Genomic DNA, 16,486 nt, shown 5'->3' on the forward strand with positions numbered 1-16,486 from the left:
GATTATTATACTATAGCCCAGGAAATTCTCAAGGTATGGCACTCTTTCGCTTGCCCACTTGAAATCCTCATAAGCGTCCTTTTCTGATAAATCACTTCTTATCTATTGCTTTGTCTCTTGCTGAATTCTTTTCTGTGCTGAGACATAAAGGACTCTGGTACCAGAAGCTCTTTGGAGCCCCTGGAAACGACCAAAATTTTCATTACCATTTCAGAGTGCATGCTCTACACGCTACTTGCTGGAAGAAAATGATGTGGGAACTAGTATCCTGACAGCCCAAGGGTTCCTGGGGAATTCATCAAGCCACATTAAATCACAGAAGGGTAGTGACTCTGTCAGTGGATTCTAGCTGATGGAATGACCTTGGACCTTTCAGACCTCCCTGAGCTGTAGAGTGCTTCCTCACAGAGCTTCCCTCCTTCCATGGTTCTTACTGCGAATGGCAAGAATTTCAGAGCCTGGACATGTAACCCACAGATTTCATAAAATTCTGAGATACATATACTCATAATTATATATATATATACATATATATGTATATGTATGTGTGTGTATATATATATATATATATTCATCATATACTTATATTGGTAGGGACTTCTCTGGCAGTCCAACAGTTGAGACCCCACACTCCCAATGCAGGGGGCCCAGCTTCAATCCCTGGTCACAACCTGCAACCAAGAGTTTGCATGCTGCAGCTAAAAGATCCTGCATGCTGCAACAAAGATCAAAGATTCAGCATGCTACAACTAAGACCCCCACACAGCCAAATAAGTAAATATTAAAGCAAAAAAATCATATTGATGGATACTCAGATACTTACAATTCAAGTCTAGTACTTGTACCTAAAGTGGTTGTATCATAATCAAGTTATGATCTACAGGGTTTGTGTGAAAGTCGCTCAGTCATGTCCTACTCTTTGCAACTCCATGGACTATATAGTTCATGGAATTCTCCAGGCCAGAATACTGGAGTGAGTAGCCTCTCCCCTCTCCAGGGGATCTTCCAAACCCAGGGATAGAACCCAGATCTCCTGCATTGCAAGCGGATTCTTTACCAGATGAACCACAAGGGAAGCCCAAGAATACTGGAGTGGGTATCCTATCCCACCGAGAAATACTGGGGTAATGGGTAGTCTAAGGACTTCATTGTACTTCACCTACAGTAAGAACTGAAATGTTCAAACTTACTAGAAAAAAAATTAGAAATTTTAAAATGATGTGTCATTTTCCTTTTTAAAGGAAATTAAATTATGGAACAGGACGGTTGGAAAGAAAAAAAAACTGGTATAAGTTTTCAAAAGGGGAATTTTGCAATAATTATAAAAACTTGAAAAGTATACCATTTGCCTGAGATTCCACTTAGAGGAATTTATTTATTTATCAAATAGATAAATATGTAACAACCTAAAAGCCTAAAATTTAAGGAATTTAAGTAAATTATAACAATGTTCTACTTGCATTCCAGTCTGCTTCTAGTATTCTTCCTGTGCCTTCGAAGTTGGAAAGTAAAAACTACATTTCCCAGATACCCTAGCTGTTGGGGATGGGATGGGTTTAGGATCTGCCACTCAGAGACCAGAGATCAGTGAACTGCCGCGCAGCCCAAGCTGGTTTTGATGCTGAGAACCCTGGCGGAGCCTGTATTGTTCTGTACCCCACAACCTCGCGCTTTGATGATTTCCTAATGGCAATGCTACTTGCGAGTAAGGGTTGGCGGTGTGGTTCTGGTGAGTGGAAGTAGTCCTTCCCGGAAGCTCCCGGATGCCAGAGTTTAAGCCACCTAATACCGGGTAATAAATTTCTCCTACTTGGGACAGATAGAATGGTATGCAACCATAGCCAATAGCTCATTCATACGATGGAATACGACACACATCAATTTAAAAATTACATAGTCAAAATTTGATCACATAGTAAATTCTGTAATTTTATTTTTACGGCTCAATCGTTCATTTTTTATAGCTTAATCGTTTGCCTCAAAAACTGTTTACTTCAAGGCCCTCTATAGCATTGCTGCTGCTAAGTCGCTTCAGTCGTGTCCGACTCTGTGCGACCCCATAGACGGCAGCCCACCAGGCTCCCCCGTCCCTGGGATTCTCCAGGCAAGAACACTGGAGTGGGTTGCCATTTCCTTCTCCAGTGCAGGAAAGTGAAAAGTGAAAGGGAAGTCGCTCAGTCGTGTCTGACACTCAGCGACCCCATGGACTGCAGCCTTCCAGGCTCCTCCGTCCATGGGATTTTCCAGGCAAGAGTAAGAGCTAACAATTGAACGTGGTTGTAGGAAAATTAAAAATGATTTTTTTAACACAGCACTTTAAAAGAGTTCCCTTCTGCTTTTCAGCTAAGCCACGATTCTGTTGCTGTACCACTCACTTTCCAACAAAAGCATTTGTTTTTAGGTATCTGTCTGTCCTGTATCGTTCAAACAAATTTAGCTAAAATCCACATAAATGGTAGAAATCCTGCTCTCCTCCATGTTGTTTTTGCTCATCTAATTCTTAGGAGAGAGAAGGAATGTGGAGGGTAGGTTTAATTTTTTTCTGAATAATTTATCGGTGTTTTTTCTGCTTGTTCTCTTGTGTTAAATTAATTAAACAAGGTGACCGTTAGATGTGTGAGTCACTCAGTTGTGTCTATAACTCATTGCGACCCCATGGACTGTAGCCCACCAAGTTCCTCTGTCCATGGGATTCTGCAGGCAAGAATACAGGAGTGGGTTGCCATTTCCTTCTCCAGGGGATATTCCCAAACCAGGAATCAAACCTGGTTCTCAAACATTCCAGGCAGATTCTCTACCGTCTGAGCCACCAGGGAAGTATGTCCTACTCTTCTTCCCTCTAAAAAATAAAACTGTGGTAAAACTACTATCAATAACGACAAGAACAACAACAATAAGGACTTCCATTTTTTAAGTACTTACTTCTGTAAGGCCACATATGCTTTACTTGCTAAATCTGCAAGGTAACTCTTTGAGGCAGATACTGTATTCTGATTCCCACATACCCTCAACATTAGGACACAGAACAGAAAGGGGTTAATTTAATCAATAGCCAAGTGGCAGAGTCTGGATTATAACAGAGAGCCTGATTCCAGAGTTTTTAAAGAGAGAAAAATTTGTAGACTCAGGCCCATTGAAAAATAAATTACTAAATAGATGCATAGAGAAGTTGATAGATTTATCATATTTAAAACGATCCAATCATGGTATTCCCATCAGTCACTCAAGATGCCTGTTAAAGTTTCAAGTTCCCAGGTTTATAACAATCTCCCGAATCTGATTTCTGGGTTCGAGGCCAGGAATCTACATTTTCAATAAATCTTCCTTATGAATCCTATGGACAGTATACTTTGAGAACTCTAGATCAAGAGGGTCAAGTTCAGACTCTGTATTTTGGGACAAAAACCAATGTCTTGGGCAGGACTTGCTGTGTAACAGACGTACAATAAATACTTGTGGGAAAAAACCGAAGGGGCAAGGAGGGGAGGAAGTAGGTTCGGCTACTTAAGTTTTGGATAAAACTAAGGCTTAAAATGGAGATAGGAAGATAGGATTTCTTGCCGAAATCCTATACATATTCCAGGATTTGTTTTGTGTCTTGTTTTTCTTTCTCCAAAAGATGGTAGCCCTTGAAAAACAAATGCATTAATTTAAGCATAAATGTAACTACTTACTTTTTAAATGCCTTTCATTCTATTCCTTTTTATTTCCCCTTTCTCTGCTTGCACAGGCATGCAAACTGGTTGTTCCGGTCAAACGAGTCAGTTTGGATGGAAGCAATGAGCTACGGGAGCACAGCTTGTGTTGCCATCCTGCTCAGACATTTACGAAAGTAGTGACTGCAGTCACTACTATTGTGCAGTCACTACAACTAGAACAGTAGGCCTGTTCTAGTTAGTCCACGGAATTTCTAAAATGTTCCTGGACTTTTGACCTGAAAGGTGTTTCAGAAAGGCTGGCACAATTTTAGTCCAAACTTACCCAACTAAAAACTGTCCCAGTTATCTTGACTTTATTATTATTATTTTTTAAATATTTATTTGGCTGCACTGGGTCTTAGTTGCAGCATGTGGGATCCATTTCCCTAATCAGGGATCAAACCTGGGCCCCCTGCTTTGGCAGCATGGAGTCTTAGCTGCTGGGCCACCAGGGAAGTCCCTAAGACGACAATATTATTTTTTAGAGTAGTTTTAGGTGCATAGCAAAATTGAGAGGAAGGTATAGAGGTTTCTGTTTAACCCCTGCCCACCCACATGTATAGTGTTTCCCATTATTAACATTCCCCACCAGAGTGGTAATTGTTATAATTGATGAATCTATACTGAAGCATCATAATCACTCAAAGTCCATAGTTTATCTTAAGCACATCTTCAGTGTTGTACATGCTTTGGGTTTGGACAAATATGTTAATATAATGACATGTTTCCATCATTATAGTTTCAGATAGAGTAATTTCACTGCCCTAAAAATCCTCTCTGATCCACCTAGTCATCGTTTCCCTGCCTTCAACCCCGGATAGCCACTGATCTTTTTACTGTCTCCATAGTTTTCTTTTCCGTACAGTAGGTAGTCTTTTCAGATTAGCTTCTTTCACTTACTAACACGCATTTAAGATTCCTCTGTATCTTTTCATGCTTAATAGTTCATCTTTTTACAGTGCTGATTAATAATATCCATTGTCTGGATGTACCATAGTTTGTTCATCCATTTACTTACTGAGGAATATCTTGTTTGCTTTCACATTTTGGCAATTATGAATAAAGTTATTATAAACATCCATGTGCAGGTTTTTCCTTGGGCATAAACTGTCAACTCCTTTGGGTAAAAACCAAGAAGGATGATTGCTGGACAAATGCCAAAGAATGCTCAAACTGCCGCACAATTGCACTCATCTCACACGCTAGTAAAGTAATGCTCAAAATTCTGCAAGCCAGGCTTCAGCAATATGTGAACCGTGAACTTCCTGATGTTCAAGCTGGTTTTAGAAAAGGCCGAGGAACCAGAGATCAAATTGCCAATATCTGCTGGAGCATGGAAAAAGCAAGAGAGTTCCAGAAAAACATCTATTTCTGCTTTATTGACTATGCCAAAGCCTTTGACTGTGTGGATCACAATAAACTGTGGAAAATTCTTCAAGAGATGGGAATCCCAGACCACCTGACCTGCCTCTTGAGAAATCTGTATACAGGTCAGGAAGCAACAGTTAGAACTGGACATGGAACAACAGACTGGTTCCAAATAGGAAAAGGAGTACATCAAGGCTGTATATTATCACCCTGCTTATTTAACTTATATGCAGAGTACATCATGAGAAATGCTGGACTGGAAGAAACACAAGCTGGAATCAAGATTGCCGGGAGAAATCTCAATAACCTCAGATATGCAGATGACACCACCCTTATGGCAGAAAGTGAAGAGGAACTCAAAAGCCTCTTGATGAAAGTGAAAGTGGAGAGTGAAAAAGTTGGGTAAAGCTCAACATTCAGAAAACGAAGATCATGGCATCTGGTCCCATCACTTCATGGGAAATAGATGGGGAAACAGTGGAAACAGTGTCAGACTTTATTTTGGGGGGCTCCAAAATCACTGCAGATGGTGACTGCAGCCATGAAATTAAAAGACACTTACTCCTTAGAAGGAAAGTTATGACCAACCTAGATAGCATATTCAAAAGCAGAGACATTACTCTGCCAACAAAGGTCCGTCTAGTCAAGGCTATGGTTTTTCCAGTGGTCATGTATGGGTGTGAGAGTTGGACTGTGAAGAAAGCTGAGTGCCGAAGAATTGATGCTTTTGAACTGAGGTGTTGGAGAAGACTCTTGAGAGTCCCTTGGACTGCAAGGAGATCCAACCAGTCCATTCTGAAGGAGATGAGCCCTGGGATTTCTTTGGAAGGAATGATGCTAAAGCTGAAACTCCAATACTTTGGCCACCTCATGCGAAGAATTGACTCATTGAAAAAGACTCTGATGCTGGGAGGGATTGGGGGCAGGAGGAGAAGGGGACGACAGAGGATGAGATGGCTGGATGGCATCGCTGATTCGATGGCCATGAGTCTGAGTGAACTCCGGGAGTTGGTGATGGACAGGGAGGCCTGGAGTGCTGTGATTCATGGGGTCGCAAAGAGTCGGACATGACTGAGCGACTGAACTGAACTGATAGTAAGAGTATGTTTAATTTTGTAGGAAATAGCCAAACTGCCTTCCAATGGCTGTACTCTTTTGCATTGTCACCAATGTAAAAAGAGAAACTGAGGCAAATTAAAAATCCTTAGTTTATTTGAGCAAAAAATAGATTCAAACTGCAAGTAGTTAGGAGCACTTGGCTGAAAAGAGTCAGGGGAAAGACTTTATATAAGAAAGCACAGAAGCAAAGAAAGGAAAATATTTGACCGCTATAGCTTAAGGCCTAGATGGTTATTTGTGATGGGTTGCACTTAGTGGTTTGATATCGTAACCTTGAGACATTTATAGGTTCAGGATTTGGTTTGCTTACATCAGCCCCTATGGTGTTAGAGCCATCTAAATATAATGGCTTCCTTGTTTAATTAATTTCACAAAGGTAAGATTATCTGTCCAAATGCAAGGATAAAATGCAGCCAAGTCTCAGAAAGAATTGCAGCTGAAAACTAGAATGCTGTAAGACAACCACAATGGGTATTTTCCTTTTCTGCTTCCCCTTTGCATTCCTTCCTTATTAGAAGATCAATCTTACCTGCTACTCAGTCCACGTTATGGTGATTAGATCAAATATTCAAGTGTTAATTATAGCTCAGTCACACAAAGAAAATGACCCTCGGTCTTAATTCACTCCTAAATCCTGCTTTACTTGCATCACCTGTGGCCAGGAGCGACCATGACATTATACAGAGATAGCCACTGGGAGCTGTATATGTGAAAGCAGTGGTTTGTTAGAATTGGCTTATAATGACTTATGTGCGTGTGCTCAGTCACTCAGTCATGCCCAACTCTTTGCAACCCTATGGACTGTAGCCTGCCAGGTTCCTCTATCCATAGAGTTTTCCAGGCAAGAAAACTAGAATGGGTTGCCATTTCCCACTCCAGGGAATCTTCCTGACCCAGGGATTGAATCTGCATCCCCTGCATTGGCAGGCATAGTCTTTACCACTGAGCCACCTGGGAAGCCCTATACAAGAGCCAATTGTGAGATATTCAGAAATTTTGCAAGCTGGTTGTTAAAGAGATTATTTAAAATTAGATTATATATGGAGTCCTTCAAGACTGTATATTATCACCATGTTTAACTTTATGCAGAGAACATCATGCGAAATGCCAGGCTGGATGAATCATAACCTGGAATCAAGATTGCTGGGAGAAATATCAACAACCTCAAATATGCAGACAATACCACTCTCATGGCAGAAAGTGAAAGGAACTGAAGAGCCTCCTGATGAGGGTCAAAGAGGAGAGTGAAAAAGCTGGCTTAAAACTCAACGTTCAAAAAGCTAAGATTAGGGCCTCAGGTCCCATCGCTTCATGGCAATAGAAGTGGAAAAAAGGAGAAGCAAAGACAGATTTTATTTTCTCAGGCTCCAAAATCACTGTGGAAGGTGACTTCCCGCCATGAAATTAAACATACTTACTCCTTGAAAGAAAAGCTATGACAAACCTAGACAACATATTAAAAAGCAGAGACATCACTTGGCCGCCAAAGGTCTGTATAGTCAAAGCTATGTTTTTCCAGTAGTCACGTATAGATGTGAGAGTTGGACCATAAAGAAGGCTGAGTGCCAAAGAATTGATGCTTTCGAATTGTGCTGGAGAAGACTCTTGAGAGTCCCTTCTCAACAAGGAGATCAAACAAGTCAATCCTAAAGGAAATCAACCCTAAATATTCATTTGAAGGACTGATGCTGAAGCTCCAGTACTTTGGCTACCTGATGTGACAAACTGACTCAATGGCAAAGACCCTGATGCTGGGAAAGATGGAGGGCAGGAGGACAAGGGCTGCTAGAGGATGAGATGGTTGGATGGCATCACCGACTCAATGAACTTGAGTTTGAGCAAACTCCAGGAGACAGTGAAAGGGAAGCTGCCTGGCATGCTGCAGTCCATGGGGTCACAAAGAGTTGGACACAATTTATCAATACTGAACAAACAAGTTGTAAATAGATTATTTTAAAAACAAAAGTAATAAATTTCAAAACTCACCACTTTAATTCTTTCAACCTAAAGTTAGTGCCGTCTCTGTTCTTGGGCTTATTTATACTTTGATGTATTGCATCTGTGTTGTGGAAATACTATGCAATTGTGTTACTGCACACTTTTCAACTGAACATATCACTTTGTTCATGATATGGTCTTACTTTGGTAGCTTGAAATAGGTCACCATGGAATTATCTATACCATAGAAATTGGCAAACATTTTAAAGATAGTTTTCCCTTCTGGAGAGCTGGTTGTTAAATATCTACCAGCTCACCACCAATTAAAGGAATCAAAACCCTTTATTACCTCCTTCTATTGTACTAGAAGACAAGTTCTTTCAAACTAACTGTAACACAATTGATAATACAATTGATGCTTTTACAGTTTTTTAAATTATTTTTTTAATTGAAGTATAAAGTGAAGTTGCTCAGTCATGTCCGACTCTATGTGAACTTATGGACTATAGCCTGCCAGAATCCTCTGTCCATGGGATTTTCCAGGCAAGAATATTGGAGTGGGTTGCCATTTCCTTCTTCAGGGGATCTTCCCAACCCCAGAATCAAACCCAGGTCTCCTGCACTGCAGGCAGACTCTTTACCTTCTGAGATAGCAAGGAAGCCCAAAAATTGAAAATAAATGGAAGTATAGTTGGTTCAAAAAATAAAATGGCGGTTTTAAGGTTGTTACTGCTAAGAGATGACTATGAGTTTGGATAGCTAGATAGCAGTTTGCATAGCCATGTTCACAAGTAACCACAATGAGAACAGCAAGTATCATGGGACTACAGGGTAGACAGTGATTACCTGAGACAGGCTGGGTGATATTTAAAAAAGAAAAAAAAAGGAATATATAAATGTTTGTGCTCAGATGCTCAGTCATGTTCAACTCTTTGGGACCCCATGAACCATAGCCTGTCAGTCTCATCTGTTCATGGGATTCTCCAGGCAGGAATACTGGAGTTGGATGCCATTTCCTTCCCCAGGGAATCTTCCCTACCCAGGAATTGAACCAGTATTTCTTATGTCTCCTGCATTAGCAGGTGGATTCTTTACCACTAGCGCCACCTGGGAAGCCCAATATACAAATAAATACATAGTTTTCCTTTATAGGGTTACATTCCCTGGTGGCTGAGATGGTAAAGAATCTGCCTGCAATGCAGGAGACCCAGGTTTAATTCTGGGTCAGGAAAAGTCCCTGGAGGAGGGCATGGCAACCCTCTCCAATATTCTTGCTTGGAGAATCCCATGGACAGAGGGGTCTGATGGGCTACTTCAGTCATAGTTGGACATGACTGAAGCAACTTAGCACACACACATACATGTATACTATGAAATGATTCCTGCAATCAAGTTAATATGCATCTCTATCCGTTCACATAGTTATAGTAACTTTTTTTCCCCTTTGGTGTGGTGAGAATACTTAAGATCTACTCTCTAAGAAAATCACAAGCATGTGTAAAATACTATGAACTATAGTCACCATGCTGTACATTAGATCCTAGAACTTAGTCATCTTAAAGCTGTTGTAGCTCTCCTAATATTGTATTCTCTTATTTTATTAAACTTCTTTTTTAAAATATGTGTGTATGTATGTGTGTTAGTAACTCAGTTGTGTCTGACTTTTTGCTGCCTCATGGACTATTTAGCCCACCAGGCTCCTCTGCCCATGAAATTCTCTAGGCTAGAATACTGGAGTGGGTATCCATTCCCTTCTCCAGGGGATCTTCCCAACCCAGGGATCGAACCATCTCAGCCACCAGGGAAGTCCCTTTTTAAATAGATGTATGTATTTGTATTTAGCTGTGTCAGGTTTTTATTGCATCACGAGAGATCTTTCGATGAGGCGTACAGGTTCAGTAGTTGTGGCTCACTGGGTTTAGTTGCTCCTCATCATGTGGGATCTAGTTCCCTAACCAGGGATAGAACCCAGGTCCCCTGCACTGCAAGGAGGATTCTTAACTAGTGGACCACCAGGGAAGTCTCAGTTATACTAAACTTTTTGATGTTATTATTTTATAAAGATACATCATCCTTACCAGGCATAGGTGAAGATGGGAAAATACAGAGGCAGGAGCATCAAATCAGGTCTTATTAAACTGGCTCACATAGTACTTTACAGAGGCACTCAGGCTGGCAGTAAATAGAAAAGAGGGTGGAGGGTGAAGGCACGCTAGGCTTTATGCATCTGGAAGTCCAGATAAGCATTTTAGTAAAAGACACAGACTCCTATCTCCTGCTCTCCTCTCACCTACATGCACTTGCTTAGAAATAGGAAATGTTCTCGTCTGCATCAAACTCTTCAGAATGAGCAGAAACAAGGCCTCTAGTGGAAAAGGCCTCGAAACAATGACAGTGGAATGCTCGACTTCTTTACTACTGCCTTGAGCAACTATTTTAAACACAATTGCATGATCTGTTCAATGATAAGTTCAATTTAGAAATTTGCCTAAAATTCTTCATATGTAATTTTTAAAAATGAAATATTTCAAAGACACTGAAGACAGTAACGTAACCCTCATATTAATGTATTAATAATTAATAATACTTAATGTAGCATGTGTTAATGTCATTGCTTTGACATGTATTTCAGTTCTTTCTTGTCTTTAAATAAAGCATATCTGATGAGCATTAAATCCTCCTTATACCCCTTCTCAGTTCTATTCCTTCCTCATGTCCCATAATTTTGTATTTTTCATACATTATTTCTGTATAAAATAATACATTACTTTTATGTGTTTTTTACATTTAAACAATATTACAATAGCGATCTGAAAGCTCCTGTTTCACTTAACATTATGTTTTTGAAATTCAGCCATGTTTTAAATGTAGCTCTTGTTCATTTTTAATGCTGTATTATGTAACTGTGTATGAATATAACACAAATTATCTAGACATTTAATTCTATATTCCATGCCTAGGTATGATCATATCATACTTTCAGTTCAGTTCAGTTCAGTCGCTCAGTTGTGTCCGACTCTTTGCAACCCTATGAATCGCAGCACGCCAGGCCTCCCTGTCCATCACCAATTCCCGGAGTTCACTCAAACTCACGTCCATCGAATCAGTGATGCCATCCAGCCATCTCATCCTCTGTCGTCCCCTTCTCCTCCTGCCCCCAATCCCTCCCAGCATCAGAGTCTTTTCCAATGAGTCAATTCTTTGCATGAGGTGGCCAAAGTATTGGAGTTTCAGCTTTAGCATCATTCCTTCCAAAGAACACACAGGGCTGATATCCTTTAGAATGGACTGGTTGGATCTCCTTGCAGTCCAAGGGACTCTCAAGTCTTCTCCAACACCACAGTTCAAAAGCATCAATTCTTCGGCACTCAGCTTTCTTCACAGTCCAACTCTCACACCCATACATGACCACTGGAAAAACCATAGCCTTGACTAGACGGACCTTTGTTGGCAAAGTAATGTCTCTGCTTTTGAATATGCTATCTAGGTTGGTCATAACTTTCCTTCTAAGGAGTAAGCGTCTTTTAATTTCATGGCTGCAGTCACCATCTGCAGTGATTTTGGAGCCCCCCAAAATAAAGTCTGACAGTGTTTCCACTGTTTCCCCATCTATTTCCCATGAAGTGATGGGACCAGATGCCATGATCTTCGTTTTCTGAATGTTGAGCTTTAAGCCAACTTTTTCACTCTCCTCTTTCACCTTCATCAAGAGGCTTTTGAGTTCCTCTTCACTTTCTGCCATAAGGGTGGTGTCATCTGCATATCTGAGGTTATTGATATTTCTCCCAGCAATCTTGTTTCCAGCTTGTGCTTCTTCCAGCCCAGCGTTTCTCATGATGTACTCTGCATATAAGTTAAATAAGTAACTTGACAATATACAGCCTTGACGTACTCCTTTTCCTATTTGGAACCAAACTGATCTATTAGTCTATCTGTCTTACTTTACCACACTGTGTTACTATAGTTTTATGATAAGTGTTGAAGTCAGGTAGTGCTAATTCTCCAAATTGTTCTTGTTTTCCTAAATTATTTTGACTCTTCTAAGTCCTTTTCACTTCCCTACAAATTTAATTTCACCTTGTCAATTTCTTTTAAGAAACTCCACTGGGATTTTGAATGAGATTGCTTTGAATTTATAGATCAATTCAGGGAGGGTTGACATCAATAGTGAGTCCTTCAATGCATGATGAGTATCTTTTCATTTATTTAGGTCTTCTCTAATTTTCTGTCTACACTGTTTTATAGTTTTCAGTATTCCTAAGTATCTTATATTTTTAATGCTATTGTAAATGTTTTTAAATTTTATTTTCCAATTGTGTGTTGCTATATTTAGAAATACAATTGACTTTAACATATGGCATTTTATATTACTTCTCTAAGTGCCATGTAACAACATACCCTCAAGTTTAGTGGTTTCAAGAACAACCTTTATTATCTTTTGTCATTTCTGTGGGTCAGGAATTTCAGAACCATTTAGCTGGGTAGTTCTGGCTTAGGAAATTGAGGTCAGATTAAGGCTGCTGTCATATGAAGGCTAATCACCTTGAACTTCTGTAGGTTGCATATTTATGTTTTTTAATCTTTTCTAATATGAAAGACTCAACTTCCACATTTTGTTTCCTCTTGTGGCTCATTCTGGACCTTGGTTTTAGTCTGTTATACAAATTAGCAACCATTAATAACTACTGTCTTGATCTGTTTATCTCATTCATGGTTATAAAATGATGACATCCTAACTTATAACATTGCTTTGCCCTGGACACATATTAGCTTGAATACCTCCCTAAAGAGAAACTTTCTTTCATCAACTACTTGCCTGGTAACCATGAGATACAGTTCTAATTTGAAAGACAGGTTAAATGATTACTTCTCTTGTTTACCATTTTTCAAAATAATGAACTGGTTCCCTAGCATAACCCAAAGGGGACTGAGAGATTTTTTTGAACTATGATGAATTCAAGGATTTAAACATATTTGGTATATTTCAGTCCACTGCAATTTTATCTTTACAGCTGCTCAAAATGCCTCATAGTTTGATAGGGCCCTAGCATTCTCTCTCTTCAGAGAAGGCAATGCCACCCCACTCCAGTACTCCTGCCTGGAAAATCCCATGGATGGAGGAGCCTGGTAGGCTGCAGTCCACGGGGTCGCTAAGAGTAGGACAAGACTGAGGGACTTCACTTTCACTTTTCACTTTCATGCATTGGAGAAGGAAATGGCAACCCACTCCAGTGTTCTTGCCTGGAGAGTCCCAGGGACAGTGGAGCCTGGTGGGCTGCGGTCTATGGGGTCGCACAGAGTCGGACACGACTGAAGTGATTTAGCAGCAGCAGCAGCAGCATTCTCTTATTACTCCTTTCTAATATGACAAAATGTTCTAGGTTCATATTGTATATTCCCTTTATTGATATTCTCTAAGACTCTGTACTGAGTTTCCTTTACTCTTCACTCTACATAACCTTCCCAGAGCAACAGAATCCAACTACCATTTTTTTTTTTTTTCTGAATCCACACACTTCATAGATACATACTTCAGTCAGTAACACTGGACAAAGGTAAGGCAGTTGAGAGGGATGGTGGAGGAAGTCTTACTGGAAAGTGCCTGCCCCAATTAAAGGAATTAAGCTTCAATAAAAGCACAGAAACACTGATGGTTCAAGATGTCTTAGGTTAGCAGGCACCAGTTTGCAACGTGTTCTATAGGACCTGGCCCTGGTCTGATTTAATAGTAAACATTGTGGAAAATGTTTCAGAGATGTTTAAGATTTTGCTGTTTTCCTCCTAGGTGTGCTGCTCATCTTGAACTTGTGTTGGCTTATTTTCACATTTTATAGGTGTGGATCTGTGGAAAGCCAGAGGTGTTTTCCATCTGCCTCCAGTGGGCTCACCCCTGAATTTATGTCTCTCTGTAGATACTGAGCTGCTTTTGTTTTTGGTTGGGTCCTGATTAGGCCCTTACTCCTAAAGATGTGGCCTGTTTCTCAAACATTATCTCAGCCACTTGCTCTCTCACTATCTGGGTGGTAGCTCAGTGATGTTCTTTGTGGATCCTTGACCACACCAAGGCCTCCTTCCTGATCAGAGCCTTTGGGTGTGCTGGTCTCTGCCTGGAAGACCCTTATCTCCACCTTTTACTGGGTATCAGTCTCAACTTCATCTCCTTAGGACTTTATATAAAAAGCCTTCACCTAAGCCCCCTGCCTTGCCATATTAGCTTTTTCTTTCATAGAATTCATCATGATTTTTAATTTTTTACTTATGCTTTGTCTTCCTCAGTAGAATATAAACTCCTTGAAGAGAGAAACCAATCAAGGTCAAAGAACAAGGGAGCATAGATCCTGCCTTTCTTTGAATTTGTTATTAGTTTGATTTTATATCTTAACAATGTTACTTTTTTTTTTTTGCGTTCAAATTTTCTTTCCCTTGTAAACTCAGTTATGGAACAGTGAAGCAAAATTATATTTTCATCCCTTTGACAATGAACTTTAGGCAAGTGTCCTCAAAGATCTTACTCTATCATGTAAAATGATTTTTGGTCACTTTCGTAGTTTTAATTTCTCAAGTCTATTTAACTCAACTGTGTACCCTAGGAGCTCAATACATGTTTAAATCAAATTTACGTGACTTTACAAAGCTATTTTAAAATACAATACAATTCCTTTCCCCAGTAAAAAACACAACTAGCAGGCTTTTGTTACAACTGAGCTGATCGCATCCTGCGCTGCCTTTCGGTAAGCCTTCAGCACCAAATCAGAAAGTACATCTTGTACTTAGTGTAGAAAGTGGTGGCCGCACAGGGGCTGGCCCAGACTTGTCCTAAATAAGCCTTCAATTTTCAGAACTGAATCAGGTGTCCTGCGGAGAGACAGGAAGCATCTCTGTCTTGAGGCTGGAAGGTACTTTAATAGGCGCTTCAGGTGAGAAAACAGAAACTTGGGAGTACGCAAGATAGCATGTAACTTGGAATACTAGATCCCTAGAAATGAAACTCACTCCAGAGACTTCCGGGGTGCAGGGGGGCGGCACGACGTGCGGACGTTACGTCACGTTCCCTCGTCCGTCCCGCCTCTTCGCCCCTCTCCGCACTGTGACGTTCCCAGGGAGGAACGTAGCGTAAACAGCGCAGGGCACTTCGGGAGCTGGATTGTTTCACGCAGGAAGCAGGCTCCATTTTAGCGCCGCCCGCCGTCGCCATCTGTTTCCCTCCCCCCAACCCCCGCCTTTCCCCTCCTCCCGTCTCTAAGCCCCAACGGGAAGGCTGGGCCTAAGCTGCGGGTGGCTAGAGTGAAAGGAGGGAAGGGGAAAAGAGAAAGGGAAGAAGCGGGGAGAAAGGGTGAATCGGGAAGGGTAAGTGTAGAGGCCACGGTGCCGAGCGCGCAGCCCAGCGGACGGACTGACGGACGCGCCTGTTTTGCTGCCGCGCCTGCGGCACCCGCGCGAGTCGCCTCGAAGCCGCGGCGGCGGTAGCAGCAGCATCGGAAACAAGAGGGGAGCAATGGCGGCCGACAGCCGAGAGGAGAAAGGTTAGTGCGGAGAAAGGTGACGGGCGGAGTCGGGGCTCTGGAGTGGTCGCCCGAACCGTGGTCGTCATTGTGAGTTGGGGGTTGAGGAGGTTAGCTTGCTCCGCGCGGAGCCGGTCTCTCCATGGAGACACTCGAACTCACTGGCAAAGACCAGGCCTGCCCTTTCGTCCTCGGTCTCCACATGACCTAACACTTCATCTAGCCTTGGATTTTTTCTTTGATCCTAATTTCCTTCTTCACGTAACGTTTATCCGTCCTGGGCGCGGCTGAGAGAAGGCCTTTCTTGAGTTGCAGGCCCTTGGGTTTATTTCCTGGTAGTATTATGCGGAGGTAATGCGTATTTTTGGAAGTCTTTTCTCTTAGGCTGAATTTCGAAAACCCTTAATGCCACGATTAAAGCTGGTAGTCTAGTGGATGTTTAAGACGTGGTATAGATAGATGATTAGTCCGGGGAAATGTCGACAAGTAATTTCTGTTCCTGTTAAGTAGGCAGTGGCAGGAATGGCCTATTTGGTTACATATTTACTTATTTTGGGAAAGGTAATGTTTGAAAAGAGGATTATGTGGTTCAGGCCTGGTAGAAAAAATCTTGGCCGCTATTCTGAAAGACACACGTTTTGCGTAGTTACTGGAGGGTAACTAGGAACAAATGTAATTTATAGAGTCGGAGGGATACAGTTGCTTTGAAATCTGGGAGGAACTGATGTTGCCAGAATGAAATATCAGGTCTTTTGAAATACTGGCCTTCCGGGGCCTAGATGTAGATCCAGACTCAATACAAGTTTGAAGAGTGGTCTAGATTGGATGGTGAGTTAAGGTTTTTTTTACAACCCAAAGATT

At 41.2% G+C, this 16,486-nt stretch overlaps 1 protein-coding gene across 8 annotated transcripts in view; it reads left to right on the plus strand.

Moving 5' to 3' along the window:
* Nucleotides 1-15,371: 15,371 nt before the first annotated feature.
* YTHDC1 (YTH N6-methyladenosine RNA binding protein C1) overlaps nt 15,372-16,486 on the plus strand; it is a 38,131-nt gene continuing 37,016 nt past the window's right edge. For 6 of the 8 annotated variants that reach the window (XM_005208044.5, XM_059887639.1, XM_005208046.5 and 3 more), the window contains exon 1: nt 15,372-15,646. In XM_005208044.5, coding sequence (XP_005208101.1) covers nt 15,619-15,646 — 28 coding nt within the window. In that variant the 5' untranslated portion in view covers nt 15,372-15,618. 8 annotated transcript variants of the gene reach the window in all.

Source organism: Bos taurus, chromosome 6, assembly GCF_002263795.3.
Source record: "Bos taurus isolate L1 Dominette 01449 registration number 42190680 breed Hereford chromosome 6, ARS-UCD2.0, whole genome shotgun sequence".
Lineage (NCBI taxonomy): Eukaryota > Metazoa > Chordata > Mammalia > Artiodactyla > Bovidae > Bos > Bos taurus.